General features: G+C 34.0%; 3 protein-coding genes across 9 annotated transcripts in view; 1 reads left to right on the top strand and 2 right to left on the bottom strand.

The window, feature by feature from the left end:
- LOC125062351 (vacuolar protein sorting-associated protein 13B) overlaps positions 1–11,823 on the top strand; it is a 60,907-nt gene extending 49,084 nt beyond the window's left edge. For 2 of the 6 annotated variants that reach the window (XM_047668200.1, XM_047668199.1), the window contains exons 70-87: positions 280–439; positions 749–891; positions 1,239–1,304; positions 1,778–1,808; positions 1,900–2,003; positions 2,493–2,571; positions 2,972–3,049; positions 3,215–3,360; positions 3,988–4,219; positions 4,676–4,893; positions 5,557–5,692; positions 6,000–6,207; positions 6,486–6,556; positions 7,155–7,342; positions 7,853–8,005; positions 9,065–9,163; positions 9,357–9,428; positions 10,165–11,823. In XM_047668200.1, coding sequence (XP_047524156.1) covers positions 280–439; positions 749–891; positions 1,239–1,304; positions 1,778–1,808; positions 1,900–2,003; positions 2,493–2,571; positions 2,972–3,049; positions 3,215–3,360; positions 3,988–4,219; positions 4,676–4,893; positions 5,557–5,692; positions 6,000–6,207; positions 6,486–6,556; positions 7,155–7,342; positions 7,853–8,005; positions 9,065–9,163; positions 9,357–9,428; positions 10,165–10,326 — 2,346 coding nt within the window. In that variant the 3' untranslated portion in view covers positions 10,327–11,823. Of the gene's footprint in view, positions 1–279; positions 440–748; positions 892–1,238; positions 1,305–1,777; positions 1,809–1,899; positions 2,004–2,492; positions 2,572–2,971; positions 3,050–3,214; positions 3,361–3,987; positions 4,220–4,675; positions 4,894–5,556; positions 5,693–5,999; positions 6,208–6,485; positions 6,557–7,154; positions 7,343–7,852; positions 8,006–9,064; positions 9,164–9,356; positions 9,429–10,164 lie in introns of those variants that run through there. The other 4 variants (XM_047668201.1, XM_047668202.1, XR_007119242.1 and 1 more) reach the window with 4 other exon arrangements.
- Positions 11,824–12,352: 529 nt separating this feature from the next.
- On the bottom strand, positions 12,353–16,004 carry LOC125062726 (DNA (cytosine-5)-methyltransferase 1-like). Its single transcript, XM_047668816.1, has 5 exons — positions 15,733–16,004; positions 13,676–15,660; positions 13,412–13,589; positions 12,989–13,170; positions 12,353–12,582 (listed from the first exon to the last, which is right to left on the bottom strand). Exons 1-5 carry the CDS (start codon positions 15,872–15,874, stop codon positions 12,511–12,513), a joined length of 2,559 nt encoding a protein of 852 aa, XP_047524772.1. The 5' UTR covers positions 15,875–16,004; the 3' UTR covers positions 12,353–12,510.
- Positions 16,005–16,497: 493 nt separating this feature from the next.
- On the bottom strand, positions 16,498–20,053 carry LOC125062727 (DNA (cytosine-5)-methyltransferase 1-like). 2 transcript variants are annotated; one of them, XM_047668818.1, is made up of 5 exons: positions 19,716–20,053; positions 18,981–19,263; positions 17,861–18,074; positions 16,948–17,595; positions 16,498–16,626 (listed from the first exon to the last, which is right to left on the bottom strand). In XM_047668818.1, the coding sequence occupies exons 1-5, from the start codon at positions 19,785–19,787 to the stop codon at positions 16,614–16,616; spliced, it is 1,230 nt and encodes a 409-aa protein (XP_047524774.1). In that variant the 5' UTR covers positions 19,788–20,053; the 3' UTR covers positions 16,498–16,613. The 2 variants fall into 2 exon arrangements, with proteins under 2 accessions (XP_047524774.1, XP_047524773.1); XM_047668817.1 differs by lacking the exon at positions 16,498–16,626 and having other exon boundaries at positions 16,913–17,595.
- Positions 20,054–20,408: the final 355 nt, after the last annotated feature.

Genomic DNA, 20,408 nt, shown 5'->3' with positions numbered 1-20,408 from the left:
AAGTTGTACCCATTTAGATATGACAGTCCATATATAAGTTACACAATAAGGCAAGCAAATATCTATTTAGAACTATTAATTTCTTCCCATAGACTATAAAATGTTTCTCTAATACTTATTAAGCGTGTCATAACTCGCTAAAAATCCATTTTGTATAGTTTATTTTATATATTGGAAAACATAAGATCAAAAGAAACTTTGCGATTTTTTATTTGGCATATAAAAAATCGCAAAGTTAAATAACACGTGGACCGTTAAAAATATAAGTTTTTTTTTCAGCAACCGGTTGGTATTCGAGAGTGCGTTGGGGCAAAATGGTGGTGTGTCATAGAAGCAAAATCATCTACATATTATAGCTGTCCACATTATTATAATACGTATCCACCTAAAATTTTCACAAAAAGCTTGATGCAACAATTGCTAGTCGGCATATTACGAGGTACTTTTATCTCTATTAACTATAATTAGGTACAAACAACTTTATCACTTTAAACGGATATATGTCGAAATGAGGTCCCACATTTTGTGCAAATTTAGCCAAGTAGGTAAACAGATTATTTTTAATAAGTCTTCACTTAAATTATTAATTAAAACAAATTTAGCCACAGACCTCAAGTAATGAAATTTAGCGAGAGTTATTGTAATGATATTGTATCAATTGTTTTGTTGTTTTGTACATAAATAGCGCCATACTATTCATAGTCCGGGAACGTTCGAATTGTTTTTGTAAATTTTAGTATTTTTACAGAGGAATTAGACCCAGACTGGAGTGAATCATTTGCGGTTGTCAATGGAGAAACCTTGATACAGCTTACTAACGGTGTCATGATTAAGTTAAATATTAAATCCAACCCTCACACTACACTTGTCGAACTATTGGACGTGGATCAGGTACGATATAACCTATGTGAAAGTATGGAAATATTTAAAACATGAATTTTTAAATCGCTATGGAGTTAAATAACCTGCCAATAATCAATAATTAAAAATATTGATTTTTTTACGTCCGTCACGTGATACAAAAATGGTTAGGATTAGTCTCACGATGTTGATGGACCATAAATGTTCATTTGTTAACACAAATAGCTCAATGATAATGAATGTGTATCAAAAATTATGTTCGTGTACGTATTTACAGCTTGGTCCGACGCCATCTTGTCTAGAGGAGCGTTTTGGCGTTATAACATTATGAATGTATAATGTATTATATTCTTAAAATATGATTTTTATGATTTCAGTATGATTTATCAGCCAGTGAAATACGCCGCCAACTTTTGAAAGTAGAAAAACCGGTTAAAGATAAAGTAAGTCTAAATTATATGCAATTAATTTAAATAGTACGAAATTACTCTGAAATACCCTGCCTATATGACTTGGGTTCGCCCAATAAATAATACATTTTTATCACTTTGCAAAATAAGATTTGAATGCATATATATTTTTTTAGGATAGTAATGTTAATGCAAAAGATAACAGGTTTTTTAAAATGCAACATAAAATATCTCCAGATTCATTAAAGTTTTAGGGTTAAGATTCCAGAATACTGTAATTTGATTTGTAATTGACCGGCAACGCACTCGCGAGCCCTCTGGCATTGAGAGTGTCCATGGGCGGCGGTATCACTTAACATCAGGTGAGCCTCCTGCCCGTTTGCCCCCTGTTTTATAAAAAAAAAAAAAATGGAAAGACGGATCGTTTCGCGTGTCTATTGGGGACAAGATATGCTGTTGACTAATACTACATAGTATAATAATATAAAAATGTTGTTAACTTACAGGTTGAGAATCAGGCAGCTATCAGTAATTATCGTGAGTATATTTTATTTTACATCTATATATTTATTATGAATTAATTCGGCTAAATTCGTTTGCTTGTGTAAACCTAAAAAAATATAAAAAGTTTCAGTACACCCAAAGCGTACGGAATTAAATGGTAAACCAAGGCAGAAGTTACAGTCAGCAGTTAGCAAGCGGAAGAAATCTTTACAGAACCCACCGGAACAGGTATACCATATGACGTAAATCGACCTACATGTTATTAAAAATGGTGACGTCGCATCGTTCGACCACTTAATCAGAACTGAGAGCCGCACCAAGCAGTGCCAGTGTTTGCGGGAACCAGTATTACTAAAAACAACTTCCGTGATACTTCCAGTATCTGTTCCGAGGTTTTTCCGGAACCTGTTACGCGATCGTACCCAAACAGACCTACAAACTGCCCTGTCCAATGTAGACTAGGGACTAAGGACTGGTAAAAATGTACAACATAAACGCCTTTCAATACATTATTGTCTCTAAGCTATGTATGTATATGTAACACAGTACGTATAACAGTAGTACGCAATTATACGTATAACTTAATTGTGTGTCAAAGATTTTTAATAATTAAATATTAAGATAGAAGACGATGGCGAAATTACAAGTTGAATGTGTGATACGCGTGGTAATAAAACATTGTTTTAATTAATTTTCTATTAATATTTACTTTATTAGGCATCCACGTCAAAAATGGACACGCTCGACGATTCCTCGCTAGCAAACCTGTCGCAAGCAGTCAAGGATGATATTGAAGGTGAGTGTACTGAGAATTACGATTTCAGTGACTAGAATTTTTATTTGATTTTCATTCTCTTCAATTGAAAATTTAATCAGTGATCTCATCTCAATCACCTAATTAACAATCGTAAGCTTAAGGTAGGCGAGACGTAATGAAGTAAATGGTTGAATGACAAAATTGTTTTCGCTTTACACGTCGAAAATAAATACATGTTAATATCTTATTAAACCAGTAATTTTCATATAGTCTCTCCAAAAATCATTTTAACGATATAAAAGAAATCAGGATAGTGACAAAGTACCTCGCTTGCCTTAGAATTCCGTATGTTACTACAATAAAACTTCTTCCGTTGCCGAGTTAAAGACCTGAGCTATCACTTCACTTATTTAAAAAAAAATCTTATGATTTCTTATAGATTTATTGGAAGTTAGAGAAGCAGAGATAGTATTTATGGATCAGAACTCCTATAACTCTACGACATGGAAACCTGAATGTATGATGTTTTAATTTTGTAGTTCGGTATAGTTTATTCGTTAATTTGTATAGGCAATAATGCTTGTGTTAGATAAATGTGTCTATTAATTTGAAATTAGTATACACAAATTGATGGGACGAAATTGAATAGTAATAATAAAAAATTGTATGTTTTGTTTTGCAGTATGGTCAAAGAAGAGCAACGAAGTGGACAGAATCCGCGCGTTAGTGGACAGTGTTACTATAACATTTGCGAAAGCTTCTGACAATTTGCCAATACTTGCTCTTACATTACAACGATTATCGTTATGGGCTAGAGAAAATTCCCGAGTGAGTTTACCATTTTTTAGTTTTTGTAGTTTACCAAATTTACCATTTTCGATCAATCAAAAAAGGAAAAAAAATAGTTCTTGTTGTCCTTTCTGATCATAAAACATCGATTTAAATACGTCCCAGCGCCTATCACGTACAATGCTTGTATACACAAACAAACGTCAAGTTTTTAACGATTTAATTGAAATTCTTGAATTACTAATACACATATATTTCGAGCAAAAACAGAAAGGAAATAAAACTCTAAGATTGTATTAGGACGAGACAGATGACGACATTATTGACTGGTATGCTACATTATTGTCTATTCGGCTTATCTGTGACCGTTTTGTGTCAAGTGACTAACGTATAAAAATGAAACTTATAAGTATGGATTTTTTTACAAGTATTTTACTCCTTTTTATTAAAGTCATGTTTTTTACAGACTCGATAACATTTTTCATATTGTCAAATACCCTATTGTTACGATATGTTACGTGCTGTGTATTCAACGGAAAACATTAAGAACATATTCGGCTCCTTATAGGAGGGAAAACATAAACAGGAGTACCTTCTAAGCCATAGGGGTTTTACAGTTTAATCGATGTTTAACTATTTTAAAATCTCACCTATTCGTTGTTCTAGAAACAAAAAGCTACGCTGACAGTTGCAAACGTTCACATCGATAACACACAATATGAGAGCGGAGACTACGACTTCGCAGTTGTCGCTACCACAGATGCCCCAGTAGCGGAAGAACTTTGGCCGCCTCTGTGGAATATGAACGAAAATATGTTCGATTTAATGGAGGAAACAGCTAGACTATTGCTCATCGCTCGCCGTGACAGATGGACGGCGGAAATGAATACATATAATGGTAAGTTGTCAACTGTCAAACCAGACATTGACTAGAATATTTGCTTGCGAAATTTTGAGTTTTTATATAATTAAATCAAAATCGGGTTACACTCTAAATTTGCTACAAATTCTCTTCTCTACAATTGAAACAACGATACAATCAAAGTGATACGAACTAATATAATTCTTATTCACAAAGATGATTTACCATCAAATGAGTTACCATCAAAATATACAAGATGCATCTGTTTGTAGTGTTTTAAGTTTAAATGACCTTATGTATTCACAACATTACAGTCACAGTAGTAAAATGTTTTTTCTTTAAACGGACATCACTATACTTATTTGTAACAAGTAGTCATAATTACTTACAAGCACAGTTTGTTTGTGTTTTAATATATAAAAATATATTATCTATAAATTGTTTGATTTGAGAAGTATGAACAAAATCCAGTATTGGCGAATTGTTTTTCAGAGTTAACAAAGCTAGAGGCTCGAGTTGGACCCTTAGGCTTATACATCGAAGACGCGTTTGTATCGGCTCTTATTGAATTAGCTCGCGTTGTTGTGCCACCTGCTGATCCTTGCTCAGACAGCGAAGCTTTATCCGAAGCCAATTATCTTGCAAGACCATTGCTTATACAACGACTTTATATACACCCACTACAGTTAACGTTAACATTGCATACTGCTGTAAGTTTTATTTGTATCATGTACAAGACCAAGCTGATCATTTGATTTTTCTAATAGACAAGAAAGATAGATTAGGTAGACTTTTTTGCGTCTAAGGCATGCCGATTTCCTCGTGATGTTTTAATTCAAGCGAGTGCTAAAGGCGCAATACACAGAAAGGTCCATTGGTGCTCAACCGGGGTTCGAACTTACGACATCAGGGATAAGGGACCCTTAGGCTTAAGCTCAAGCTACTAGGCCACCACTATTTTATTGATTAAAATTTATTTTTGTGTTTAATGCGTGTATCGAGTTACTCGGTTATATTCTCCACAAAAGAAAATTTTAGGAAATTGACAACTTAAATATTATCACGAATAAAATATATTTCTAATGATTGCTTTGAATATAATTAAACTTTGTGTGCGAAACTAAATAAGGAATAATAAAAACAATTAAATACTGGCCATGATCGACTGCCTATAAACGCATTAACTGCCTGTATAAACGCAATCACGTCAAAAGTACCGATCTTAGTACGATTTTCATTAGTGGAGTGGTTGAGAGTGAGTGAGTGAGAGGAGTAGGGATAGGCTATAGCGACTATTGTTAAAGAGATCGATTTTCGAAATCTTGCCAAAAATACGAGTGAAAGTGCCATTAATACTAATATATATTTTTTAGGTACGAATGTATATAGCTTTGGATCAGAGCCCGTTGCATCTTAGTGAGTTTGAACTTCTCTACGTGATGACGACACAGGAAAATTTGATTCGGGCTCTCACTGTACACTATCTATCTGCGGCTATACTTGGAGCTGGTTAGTTGATTTGAGCAAATTGTTTTTTAAACCTATTATTAACTAATCACTCTTTAAAAATTTGAGTTGTATCATGAAATTCAATTATCTTACTAGGCTTTCATGCATGTCCTTAAGTTCGTAAGTTTTTTACATATTTCTCAGGAACGAATACTTACAGATAATCCTTACAAATTTTATCAAAATCGGTTCGATATGTGTACGCATTTTCGGGGGGGACGTATGTAATACATATATAGTATTTTTTGCTTTTAAGTCAATAAGTATTCAAATCTATTTAATGTTTTAATAATTTTATTTTATTTAGGTTGGGTAGTTGGTGGTCTTGAGCTGTTGGGTTCCCCAGCGGCTGTGGCGGCACGTGTGGCCGAAGCGAGTGGCGGATTGCGCGGGATCGCGTCAGCAGCCAGCGCGGCCCTACTGCGTTCGTTGAGTGCGTGCGCGCGCTCTGTTGCGAGAAATTTAGACATATTAGCGGGTGACGAGGAACATACGAGACGTGCTGCTGCTGCGAGGTAATTACGTGTAAAAGACGCCATTGTTCCTAAGGGCGCATCGCGTCCATTTTCTACAAGCCGAGAGAAATGACTGGCCAGTAAATGGCTGCTACTGGCTACTCCATTTGGCATCCGAAGGAAGCCAGAGGTAGCCATGGCTACGTAGCCGGCGACGTGGCCATGGCGCCCCGGTGAGGGAGGGCAATAACTCTGTAAATTCGTTTGTCAATAGTGTTTTGTTTGTCTTAAGTTATTTTGTATTTGAAAACTTTAAATATTTCTAAAATTTGTTTTAGGAGACGGCAACCTCCAAGTTTAATGGCCGGGATTGTAGATGGCGTGACAAACTTTGCTGTTACCTTATTAGGTAAGTCAATCTAAATGATCGCAACTCTATAAATGCTAAATCAATGCGCTCAAAAGTAAATGAATCAGTAATGTTTTTACATAGCTGTGAAATGTTAGAAATACTTTTTAAGATAGTTATTAAATTTGTTAATATTTTATTTACATGAATCTAGTAAAAATTAAACTAGGCTGAGCTTATTTTTTCATATAAAAGTATATTAGACAGAGCTAGGGATTCAACTAATCTTTTTGTTTTATATTGTCTACATTTTCGATTTTAAATAATCTAGTATATACTTTACGACCAACTTCTATTGTTTATCATAGTAGATAGTTATTTTTATTGAACTAAAAAAAAATCCTAGAAATAATATACATGGCAAAACAACGTTTGCCGGGTCAGCTAGTTTCTATATAAGAACCTGTAACCATGGGAACAATTATTGCACTTTATAAAAAGGCCATGTACCGTGCACATGCCCTGAATAGATTTGATATCCAGTATAAGCTTTTATAATGGCCATAAATATCAAACGCAATAGAACTAAATTAAGACATTTGAAACTTATAAGATTCTTGAATACAGTCAAATGACACTATGTACTCACTATCTTCAGGGGCTGTCGGAGGTTTGGCACATCATCCTCTACTATCAGTGGTAGTGGGAGAAACTGACAGCCGTGTGGTGGGCCTTCGAAGGGGCTTAGTTGGAGCCATAGCAAAGCCACTAAGTGCCACAGCAGACCTTGTGGCATCAGCTGGACATGGTATTTTGAATCAGACGGGATGGGATCCTGTGCCTCAGGTAAAATTGGGAATGAGTGTGATGTATAAAATGGTGTTCTATACAATGTTAATACCAAATCTGTTGTTTTACACAACACTATGCACCGTATACGCCAAACGCATATTCAAAGGGCAAGTTAAGAAGATACGATGGCAATGTTCGACTGATTGTAATTGGACAAATGGAAGGCCGGATTGTATTGCATATGTGTGCTTGGCGTAAAGAAACTCTTGCCCTATCACTTAAATACAACGCCAACATTTTGTCTACATTCTAATATAAAGAAAGTGAATCAAAATTAATTGAGTTATTCGCTGATAAATGATTTTATAATTAGCATAAATTACGTCAAATTATAGCATACACGAGCCTCCGCTAAATCCGAAAATATGTTTGAGTATTTATTGTACAAAATTGTTAATTACACCTTCCTTCAACCGTACAGTCTCAATTTGGACCAAGAACTTAACCTTGAGTTATAAAATATATCGAGCCGAACTAAAAGTGGCTATGATTTGTATATTACAGCCTTTATGGTCCAAAATCAAGTTAACGGAGCCGAAAAGCAGTTGGCGTCAGAACTGTGTGCGATGGATGTTTAGACTTCCCGAGATGAATGTACTCGCTGGCTTCGATATTAAACTGGGTGACAGCCAGTGGCAATTGCTGCTCACTGATAAGGTACATATTTATATATTTGTGTGTTTGTATCTCAGGAATTTGAATTATTTTTGTCTTTGCCATTTATCGAATCGTCTGCAAATAAACACTTTTTTTTATGGCTCTGGCACGATTTGTGCATTAGCCAGCGTCAAGTATAGGATTTTTTCTATAATTCGTGCTTGTCTTTAGAAATTCGACCGTGTCCTCCATGTGCGGATTAGGCACTCAACCCTCCGGGCCGAGAATAAATTTAAATTAAATTAAAACTTGCCCTCGAACCGGGAATCGAACCCGGTACCCCTCACCTAGCTGCCACTTAATAAGACCGCTAGGCTATGAGGCCCCTAAATAAACACTTATACTCTGATGTTTAATTCCGTAGAATTCTGACAGCTATCATTTTTTGACATGTCAGAGGTGGCAAACCTTTTTGTACGGACACATTTTTCAATTTCAATACGATTCTGAACATCTGAGTACCCATTTTATTAGGCGTGGTCAAAAGTAGTTTTACGGCGAGTGATAATTACGTCCCTTTTCATCACAAACAAAAAAGATTTATTAAACCTGGAATTAGTAGGCAGTGATGCCAGCTAAAGAATAAAATAAAATAATTAAAGTTAATTCGATATATTGTTCCTGATATTCAAATATTTGTTATTTTGGTCACTTGAGTAAGTAAATATTTAGATTTAGGTACATTTTGTAGGGTTAAATTTGTCCCTTTTTCGGTGGAGAATTTTTTTAGTAGCAACACTTGTGAAATGTCAGAATTCTACGGAATGAAAAATCAGAGTATAGGTTTACAAACAATTTTTTAATGTTATTGTATGAAAATTATGTATGAATTAGATTACTTAATTATTTTAAAAATATGGTCCTAGGTTTGATTTCCTGCAAAAATTAAAAAAAAGTAATGAAGATTTGGTCGCCAGAAATTTAGACATTTCAATTCTCTAGAAACACACGTCACACGTTATCTGCCAAAGGCTTCCTGAGAAAATGTTATACCGTATAATGATAATGATATAGTATAATGATTGATGTGTGAAATTGTGATCATTACAATGATTTTAGTATCTCGTGATATTCGATGTGGAGGCCGATCTCGTAGTCGAATCTATCAACCTGAAGCATTGCTCAATTGTACCGTGGAAGGGAGAAGACCGTATTAAGGTAAGTTCAATCAATTAAAACTAAACTTAAATATTTTCATATAAAACCTTATGTACGGTAATAATCAAAAAATTTTACTTATACGTTTTATATTAAGTCTTGAGTGCACTTAGTTACCAATAAACATGAAAATTGATTTGATTAATTGTATGCACGAACTTGATAAACGTTTTTATCAAACCAATTTTTTCAGATTCGTGTCCTAAAAAAAACCTCGAAGATGTCGCAGGCACGGTTAATCTCTCAAGATGACTTGACGGCAGAGGTAATTATTTTTTAAATTAGTTTTAAGTGTCTGAGCCACAGTCAAGTGGTATCTCTTAATTAATTGTTAAATATGAGGTCATAAAAGCAAAAAATTCCCGTGTGATTAGCTTTTTAGTTTTTAGTTTATTTAGTTAATTTTTTTTATATTATTTTAGATTATGGTTGTTGATTCTATATTTTTTAATAGATTTGGCTATATACTTTCATTTTACCCATCATATTTTTTTTTCTTACTAGGGTTGGCTAGAATAGATCGCTTATTAGTAATGAGCCCGCCCGTTGCATCCCTTATAATTTTTGTGTTATATTTTTGAGATACTTGTGCTAAGACTGAAATATAAACCTAAATGTGCGTAAAACACGCAATATGTGGACAAGTCACGTCAAGAGTATCTAGATTTCACAGGCGGCTAAATATCACAGTCCACCGATGGGGTCTACCTGTGAATTTATGCCTGCGTAAGTAGACCGTAGCGTGTGTCGGAATCTGGAAATGTAAAACAAAAGACGATATTTGATTTAATCGATTGTGATTGGTCGACTGAATTTCTAGTCAAACGCGTTGACTCGCGACGTGATACGTCTATTTGATTGTCTTTAACGTGCATCCCTTTGTGCATTTTTAACATACGCAGCCGACCGGCTATAAATCTATATTTGATTGCGGTTAACCTACATAGGTAACCCGCTCCAGTAGAGAGTACCGTGTATTGCTTACATATCTCTTTTTTTAGATGAATCCGACGGCCTTTGCACGCGTCGCGCGCTATACGGGCGCTACAGAGGAGGGTGAACCTGATGGGCCGTACAGGGAGATCTCTTTCACTCCACCACCCCGACTTGCTTGCTCATTACACGCTGCCCTTACAGTCGCCATACAACAGAACACGTTATAATAAACGTTCAATTACTCAAACTATTTTTTGTAGAAAGTTAAGCCGAATTTTTGATTATTATTGTAGTCATCCATTTCGCGTCACAAAAGATGAGAGATTTTTATACACGTTTCAAGTTTTTGTATACTATTACAGCAGCAGGATGTTGTGGGTAATACTACTAGACTTGGTCCTTCCCATAAACATACTTAAGAATATTATATATAATATTTTTAATTTTTATTTGTAGCTTTTGTTGGGGACTACTTTATATTGGGAGATGATTGTGATATAGTACGGTTACATTAAAATTAAAAAAAATATATCTCGATATTGTCTATAAAACAAACTGTCGAATTATGTTGTCGTGCAATTGTTTGATGATCAATCGAAAAACAACTGTATTACTGCATTACTATAACTGGTATTTAAAATTTTGCAGTGAAAGTTGTCTTCTTTCGTAGCGTAAATCACCAGAAAACCATCGGAATTGGATTTTTATAAAACTATTTAAAAATAAGTATGTTATTTATTATAATGGTATTTTAGACTTACAACTGCGCAATTTTTATCGATTCTTGTAAAGGATTATCCAGCATTTTGAGCATTTATGACCGTATACTTAATACACTATTAAAGTGTTTGTTTAAAGCTATGTATTTAGCAACGTTTGACATAACACGTTCGCAAAATGACAACGTCGCGCGCTGATGTGCGATAAATTTGTATGAATATTATGTAATGGAACATATTTGTTGGTGGAATCCATTCCAATAAGTTTCATATATTACATGCGTAGGAATTTTAACACTACCTTGAAAAATGTATGTACTTTTGACATAACACGCAAAAGAAACTATAGTTTTAAATAGAAACAAATGCAATAAACATATACAGTATTTCTCACTTGGTAAAGTGGTCGGAAACTATTAACACCTAAACCTAATTGAACTAAAAAATAACTAGTCTATTAATTAATGCCTCTCCCTTCCTATCCAGATACTTCCAAATACTTTTTGACATGTCTAACTCCCAAACTCCTAGAATTGACTAGAATTTGTATGAAATTGGTAATGTTATACGTCAACTATTGTAATTGACTTTATTTACTTCATTGTTGGCTACGCCTATCGCAAAGTATTCTTAGGTTAAGGTCCTAACAGTTAAAAAAATGATTTACACAGTAAAGGGAATGTTTTTATAGACTCTGTATTCATATACTATTGAACTACTTCGTAAAAAATATCTTGTATAATTATTTATATAGTATTAGTAAGGGATTGAATTTGTATATGGTTAGGGATATTTATGGATTTTAACAAAATTTGTGCTGTGACATGAATAATATAATTTTGGTTGAATATAAGTTTATTAAATTGTATGGAGTTATTTTTTTTTTGTCAATTAGAATATCTGGGTTATACGTCAAGTGGGTTACCGTCTTACGGAGGCGGTACATGATACGTATAGAAGATGTGGCTATTTGTAATAAGCGTTAATAAATATTTTGAAATAGAGGATGGGCGATTTCAATATTTGTCGTCAATTTTACATTGTCGTCCTTATTTAAAGTAAAACAACGCTTAAAGATCTGTCTTTTATTAAAAACATGCAAATACAAATACTTATTGAGAGCTCAACAATTTTTTTTAATAAAACAATATGTAATAAATCTTAATTTATAAGTATTCAGATCAATATATTCGATACGGTAAGTATTATCTTCAATTGAAAAATATGTTTTTCATAACAATATCTATGATTTCAAATACACAACGTTGTTTTATTGTTCTTATATTAAAAAAAAAGATTTTATAAAATAATACTATCTATGGACTTATTAAATAGAAGTGAAACTCCTCTGGCAATTTCGTCTTGATTAAAAAAAAATCTTGTAAATTATTCAACAGAACCTAATAGGTTCACACGGATTATACAATAAAAAACATATTATTCAATAATAAAAACACATTAAGAAATAGCAACTTTAAAAACTGTTTAAGATCTAAACTAAAAAAATCTGTTAAAACATATTTAAAACACATTATTTTCTTCCAGAAAAAATAATCATTCATAAAAAACAAGACAAAAAATTAATCTTCCTCTAGATTTAAGATTAAATTAAAATTCCACATGCTAATGCGCAATAAATCACATTTTTCAAGTAGTTAAAACACGTCAGCAATAAAACAGTTCAAAAACTTTTTATGGCTTTAAAACTTTCTTTATTTCTCTTCCTAGCGCCGCCGCAAGGGGTGGGGGAACGGCATTTCCAATCTGATGAAAGATATAAGGTTAAACAAGCATTTCTAGTACGTCTATAATCAGCGCCAGCTCAACTTGTGGATGAAAAGGAAACACAAAACTCCTTAAATACCGACCTACGAAGCGGCTTGTATTTCATACCAAGTTAGATTTTAGAGTTTAAGCATACTAATTTGTTTAAGTTCATTAATAATAATAGGTTCTTATAAAAAAATACTTTTTCACAATCCATTATGATAAACTTTGGTTTATAGATGTCTAGATAGGATTATGAAATACTGTTACTTGTAACGTATTCTAAATCAAACGAAACTTTTTAATTGTATATGTAAATTAAATTAGGTTTAGTGGTAAGCACTTTCGACTGCAGATCATCCGCGAATATAATATACTTCACATAGATTTTAAAACAGTATACCTGACGATGTTTGTCCATCACAGAACCTGTTAGTATGTATGTATCCGGAAATCCCTGTGATCGTGCACATTCTCTTACAGATACAACGCGATTTTGGTCCGGATGTAGGATCCTTCCTTGTTTACCCATTGGCTCGGGATCTGTCACCGTTGTACTAAAGTATCCGTCCCACGCTATACGACCTATAAAATTATGTATAAATGCTGTAAATTTTTATTGAGTATGCGTAGTAGGTATTTTCATAGGCGGTATCACTTAACATCAGGTGAGCGTTCTACCTGTTTTTCCCGTTCTATAGAAAAAAAATATACATAACATCAAAATTCTCATCAAATCAATATACCTTATTGTATTAATTTCAGTTTCGAACACTGAAAGTCTTCTCAGATTCTGGCGTGAGCATTATTCAATTTTAATACTTACCATACAATCCTGCCCAGTTGTTGTGTCTATTGGCGGTATGTGGCAGGCACCAGGGAATAAGAGTGTTCTCTTGCTTATCCTTGTTACAGTTTTGACCCGATGCGCACGCGCAAATACCACGCATTGCACCAGTGGATGACCGGCCATGTTTCTTGTCTTCATAGCGATAATTTAAGACCTAATATGAGATATAGTATAAAAGGGTACTTTAATAGTAGTATCGGAAAGTGATTAAGTGTGAAGAGCTGACTAAGAAAGACTCACATTAGACTTAGTTCCGTCTGATAAAGTTGCTGAAATATTGGGAAGGTCCCGCCAGTCCGATCCGGGCTTCGTCGGTATTCGGTCTATTCTAGCCTGAACTAACGGCGCCATCTTTTTACAGGTATGATCACGTAATTTTGCATTTTCCTCTCTACTTCGTACCAATCGCTGAAAATAGCTCTCGGCGCTAGTGCCATAATCCATTTCCATTTCGTCAGTATTATAGGAAATAAACGGCAGGTCGCTCATAGCATCGCGTATGATACATGTACGCCTTGGGGCACTTAAACACCACTTTATATTTGATTCAAATGTCTTTCCATCTATCGTCGATGTCAAAAAACAAGCCGATCCACTAAACACATTTGTTGGTTCCGGGAACAAAGGCAACTTACACCCAGGCGCTGCAGCAAAAATTATAAGCCGTCGTCTTGTCTGAGGCACTCCATAACTACCAGCTTGCAGTATTCCAAACGCGAACTGATAGCCCATATTCAACAACGCTTTGAGAGTTAATTTTAACACCATGCCCTTTTTAAAGGCGACGAAATTTCGAACGTTCTCTAGTATGAAGTATTTCGGCCTATAGTAATCGCAATAAGCTAGGAAAGACGCGATGAGGGAGTTTTGGAAATCTGAATATTCTCTGGAGTTAAATCTATTCATGCCAGAAAACCCTTGGCAAGGCGGGCCGCCACAGAGTAGTTCGACTTCACCTTTCATGGGAAGTCGCACACCGGAGGAGCTGTGCGTAGCGCCGGACAAGATATCTTTCAACAAGATATTACAGTCTTCATTGAAAACTTTGCATTGTTGATTATTAAGCGAAAAGGCGTGTGCGGTAGCCTCGTCATTTTCTATAGCCCATTTACACTCAGCTACACCCGATTGTCGCAGCCCTTCTGATAAACCCCCGCAACCCGCGAATACGTCCAAGGAGCGCAAAGGACGTATACTATACTTTTCATCTTTAGCAACGGGCAATTGTGGTTTGCTGGACTTTCCTTTGCCTTTTCCCTTATCATTATTTCCTTGTTCGCTAGGTCCGATAGCACGAGCATACTCTGGAACCTTTTTGACTCTGTCAGTCTTCTTATCATAAGACATTTTAAAGTAAATTCTGTTCGGGTCTTCTTCAAGCCAAGTGTAAATAGAACCAGTTTGAGGTATGTTGTCAACGTAGGACAAATGGCAGGGGCCCATTACAGTGGAGAAGGGCACTTCACGTATCTCGTCGCTCCAATAGACGAGATTTATGTCTTCGCGATGTGGGAACCTTCCGCTTGTGTTTTCAGGTCGGTACAAAACATTTACTTTGATTTTAATATCTTGCGGTGCAACAAGCCAGTGATCATAACTTGCAACAGCCACTGCAACTATATAACCCACACAAAACGGCTCTTTTGTATCGCTGTTTGAACCACACACATTATTTTTTTGTTTACGGTAATACTCAGGGTAAATATCTTCGTCAACAATTGGTTTCTTAGATTTGCGTCCTTTGGCTGTCGCATTTTCCTCATGAAGGTTTATATTGTTTCTAAGTTCAAATGTCCCCGGCCTTAGGAACACTCCACATCCTTTTTTGTATTCATAGTCTCGCCATTTCACTGACGTCCATTCGGTGCGATCCGCCTCCTTTACGTTTTCGGACTTGACTGAAACTTTTCCAGTAACCCTCGGTATTTCTTTCATGTAAAGCTTGATGGTCCGTTCACATGATGGACAGAATCTATGTTTACGTATACTATTTTTGCATGTTGGATCGGGTGGTAAATCCTCAAATCGAGCTGTGAATCGGTTATAAAATTTACTATAAAAGAATGTTTTTCCATCATCTTCTTGAAACATTGGATCAAAATCTTTTCCGCCCTGTTGAAACCAATCGTCGCTCGGGCTCACTTTTTCTACCGTAGCCTTCCTTACAATTGAGGACAACAAGATGCCGTGAATACATCTATTCTCCAGAAAAACTTCTCTGGGGTCTGAAAGAAAAAAAAAATTTAAAATACCAAACATCTATAAAGATAATGAATAACCAAACATTTGAAACATACCACCAACTTCGCCTAAAACGGTTGCAGATGATCGCATAAAAACTTCTGCGTGAAAATAGCACTTGTTAGAGTTTCTTATGTCTTTCCACATGTAGACAATCCTTGTTACCAATGGAGGGATATTTAAGCGGGTCTGAATCATAACAAAGTCTCCTTTATTATATTCGGCTCCATCTACTTTGACTTTTTCGTAGTAGACTTTAGTAGCATCTACTTGTATTGGATCTCCAATCCATTTAATGTTCTTAAGCGCGTTAGAAATTTTTAGAGGTATTTTTTCTCTTTTCAGGCTCCTGGCCTTATCTGGGATGTGTTGTTTATCTCCCTGATCCGATAACTCTGCTTCCTGAATAGCCACATTTGGGCAGCGTCGTCTGAAATATTTTTAACTTGTTTCAAGCATCAAATTTTTAACGGAAGTTATAAAATAATGTTTTTTTTATCTATAGGTCCCTATTTGCTCTTAGGTGACTGAAAAACATACTTACAGACGCTTTCACTAGTATCGTCAAAGCTTTAGAAATAAATTATATTTAAATGACATATTATTGTTGTATTAAATACTGGCGACTAGCCCGGGCAACCGGGACCCGTAAACCTTGAAAAATTATACACCTAACCTTCCTCTAGATATTTGTGAAAACCGCAAAAAAATACGTGCATAAGATTTTGAATTAATTGCGAACAGACAGCACATAGACGTGGCGGAGAACACGTTTTTATATAATATAAAAGTACTCACTGTAATGTCGCTGACTTTTTTGTAGATTCACAAAAAACGCTTTTGTTCGATAGTTTTTTCACCGTCTCATTTTAAATCCAGCTTCCACAAAAAGTATTAATTTTTTTTGGGTTAATATAAATAGATTTTACTCCAAACACTAACGTGGCTTTCTATTGGTCAAAGAATTTTCAAAATTGTTAAGTGGATCCAGAGATTACTTACCACAACCTAACAAATTTGACCTCTTTTTTATATCAGTATACATACATATATAATTAACTAAATTAACCAGACTTCAAATTCCTATTAACTTTATTTACAAGTTATGTAAATAATAAATTATGTAAATCACATCCCTTTTAGAAAAGTAGGATTACCTATATCACAAAAATTTGACTGTATCCTAAGATAGAAAGTACCAGAAGTAAGTAAGTACTTACTTGAAGTTAAAAACAAAAATATTAAAGATTTATTAATAATCTTGTACATACTTGATGCAGATTTGTGTTGTTGTTCCTGTCCCACCAAACTTGGGCATAGTACGACAAGACCTGCATTTCCCACAATCTGGACGTTGACAAGGCCCACACACTCCACACTTACTTTTTATCAATACTTTTTCATTATCAATAATGTCTAATTGTTTTGTGAAGAAATTCTCAAATGTCTTTTGAATTAAAGGTGTTGTAGTTGCTTTTGACCATGACTTTTTATGGCATTTCTTGTAATTGATTTTACCTATAATATTTTCTTTACGAAATTCAATTCCTATTAGTTTTACTAGTGTCCTCATGCATGGTAATTTAATCAATGGTTCACAATCTTCTTCACACTCTAGTCCAGCAATTTGGTCACAGAGAAATTGTGCATGTTTATGCAACATTTCCTCGGACATCATTAAATCATTTAAGTCAGGTATTTTTGTTTGGCATATTATTGATAACAAATCTTCATATGTGGGTTGAAAGTACTCATTTTCTTGTAAATACTCCACTACAACTTTACACATCCAAATCTTTTCATATAAATTAGTCATTAAAGGTTTATATTCACTGCTTGGTTTAAGTAGACTATAATCACCATTTTTAGTAGATAAGGTGATACGGTTTTTGCAGCTTTCAGCAAAACCACGAATAAACCTAGAAATATAGTAATTATTTATTGGAAATTTCTTATTAAATACTTAGAAATAAGACATATGTATATAGCAATAAACAGCGCCTATATTTAAAAGAAAAGAAAAAAACAGATTTTATTGTTGACAAACAGCTAAATTTCCAATCTAAGATATTTAGGAGAACTGGAAAGTTTTCATTTTAACACTCCATGTTAAATATACTAAGAGTAAGTAATATAACATCTTATTAATGTATTTTTATTTTATTTTTAATTGCTTATGCATACCATGCTAATATAGGCCCAACATGCTTCACAGGAATGCAATTTTCATCAACATCAGGAGAAAGTAAACTTAATGATTTTAGGTATCCAGCTATGTAGATCTGTTCATCTCTATTAACAAATTCCCTATCAATTTCCACAAGATCCCCATTCTGGTTATATAATGAAAATTCTGTTATGTTTGTGTGTGGTGATAAATTAAACTTCTCTTTGCTAACTGAAAATAAAATAGTATGTATCATATTAAAACTATGAACCATACATTTGGTATACTCACAGTAACAGGAAATATATGTTTATTTCTTCAATCTTTAAGTGTAAAATAAAGTGTGAATTTAATTAAAACTTAATAAATATTCTATTTTCCAAAGGCTAAAAGCTTTTCAAGCCAAGTCAAGGAAAAACAAGTATAGACATTTTGATCATCTACTTTGTAATTTAGTTATCAATAAACCTAGGTACCGAGAGGCCCTGTAGCTAAGAGGTTTCTTAAAGGCCTCTGGTCACTGCCAGTTCATCTAGACTGATAAATTATTATTAAACCTGTAACTTGTTCTCTGTCCCTGGGTGTGACACCCCAACTGAGAAATTTCACTATTATTGTGTTACAGGTAAAGAACACCTGTTATTAATTTGTTGTTCCAGTTGGTTAATTAAGAGCTTTAGCGTGAAGAAAGCATTGTTGGTTCTGCATCCCTTAGGTAAATAGAGCCTTTCCTGATGGCCCTTATAGAAAGTGCCTGAGTGCTAAGGAGACTAGGGACAAACTTCTGAACCTTACAAAACTAAATATGATCCATGTGATTCTAGATGTCTACGCTTAACATAATAATAATAAATCATATAAAACAAATTTAGAGGTTATTTAAAAAAAATTCCTTTAACACCTCAAATCTGCACCATAGTCAATTATACTTTTTTATATTCTTAGCGGTTACAATATTACTTAGAATTAAATAGACTAAAAACGTTTTCATCACTTCCTATACTAAAATTAAAGAGGAAGGATTTGTCATTTACCTACATGTTTAATAATAATAGATAAAGTCAAAAACAAACTGAATTTATAATGAAAATAAGAAAACACCAGACATTTCAAAGTTGCAAGTAATTTGTAACTTACCAGAAACCGGAAGCAACTTTTCATTAGCCAGAGCAACAAATTCTTCAATGGCATCCTTTGCATACCCCTCATAGTGAATAATGCTACTTTCTACTATTTTATTAGTTTGAATATCTTTCTCAAATTTTCTTACTGTGCTGTCTTTATCATTATGATTTATATCATTACTGCTGTATTTAGGATCAGAGTGACTAGGGCTAGGTTCTGGCTGATCAATGTCATTTCTTCTTAAGGAATTAGGTAATTCTGCACTTTTATGTAATGCATTTGCCTTTACTTTTTTCTAAAAATAAAAGTATTACATGGGGATAAATTTTTTTAAGTGACAAGTGAAAAATAGGCAAGGGTCTTCCCCATTACCCGTTCTACTAAATAAGAACTAAATCATACAACACCAATAATAACATTTAAGACAACACAAATTTTACAGAAATCTATAAGTGGAACGTTAGGTAGGAAGTACTATAACTAATGCTTGCTGTGTAGATCTGGTTGTATATCAGTCAGTATATTTAGGATCCTAAGAGGTGCATCCAACCAAGTAATATGATTAGCATATATTCCTGAGTGTAATTATGTAGCTATAAGACATATTCCTATTCCATAGACATTAATTAGGCCCTATATCTCGCAAAAGAAACCCCTTTGCTCATCGACATGAATTAAATAATAAGATATTATTATCTTCAAGTCATCTTAGCTTAATGCAGATGTAAAAATCTCAATTACACTTACGTTTTCTATATCATAGTCTTCATTTATATGTCGTTTTCTCACTAAAAAAGTAGTTATTTTTGGTTGATACATTACTTTTAGGTTTAATCTCTATTATGAAATTAGAAATTTGACTTTCTTAAGTTTTAACGGTTTTCACTATAAATATATATGCCTATACCTATATATTAAAGATTTACATTTTATATATCTCTAATCCACCCTATATACAAAATCAGATACCGCGAAATTTTAAATATTTTAAGTCATTCGTCAGCAATTCAGCATCAGGTTTTGTGACTTTTCATCGTTCAATTAACGCTTCGATTTGCGAACATCTCATTAGGGTTATGATGATTGAGGGTAGTAAAAAAATGATAGTATAAAATAAAAGGACAAGACAAAAACTAAATCTATTTAATGATAATATTTTAAGAAGACATAATATGAGTTAGGTACGTTGATCAATGAGTACTTTACGTTTTTAATACGATAGTTTCTTTGTTCAATCTAATAATTGAGATTCGTCTCACATTCATAAATATGATAAATATAACAATAATTATCACGTATATTTATTTATTTACATATTGCAATGCAATATAAAACTACGGAAGTTAAAACTACAATGTGCAACGGGCTGCCATATCTTTTCATAGCGATCTTTATCAGGACACAGTGATATAAAAATTATCGTGAAGCAGTATGAAATTT

This window comes from Pieris napi, chromosome Z (assembly GCF_905475465.1).
Source record: "Pieris napi chromosome Z, ilPieNapi1.2, whole genome shotgun sequence".
In the NCBI taxonomy this organism is placed as follows: domain Eukaryota; kingdom Metazoa; phylum Arthropoda; class Insecta; order Lepidoptera; family Pieridae; genus Pieris; species Pieris napi.
This window is presented reverse-complemented; position numbering and strand designations above follow the sequence as displayed.

What these genes read in the sequence shown, in the direction of transcription:
- LOC125062726 (XM_047668816.1), bottom strand. Translation starts at nt 15,874, where the DNA reads ATGATTCAGACCCGCTTAAATATCCCTCCATTGGTAACAAGGATTGTC. An exon ending in CGTTTTAGGCGAAGTTGGTG is followed by an intron (nt 15,661 to 15,732) that starts GTATGTTTCAAA and finishes TTTTTCTTTCAG; the next exon opens with ACCCCAGAGAAGTTTTTCTG. An exon ending in CAACTGGGCAGGATTGTATG is followed by an intron (nt 13,171 to 13,411) that starts GTAAGTATTAAA and finishes ATAATTTTATAG; the next exon opens with GTCGTATAGCGTGGGACGGA.
- LOC125062727 (XM_047668817.1), bottom strand. Translation starts at nt 19,787, where the DNA reads ATGTATCAACCAAAAATAACTACTTTTTTAGTGAGAAAACGACATATA. An exon ending in AAAGTTGCTTCCGGTTTCTG is followed by an intron (nt 18,075 to 18,980) that starts GTAAGTTACAAA and finishes TTTTATTTTCAG; the next exon opens with TTAGCAAAGAGAAGTTTAAT. An exon ending in GTTGGGCCTATATTAGCATG is followed by an intron (nt 17,596 to 17,860) that starts GTATGCATAAGC and finishes CTATATTTCTAG; the next exon opens with GTTTATTCGTGGTTTTGCTG.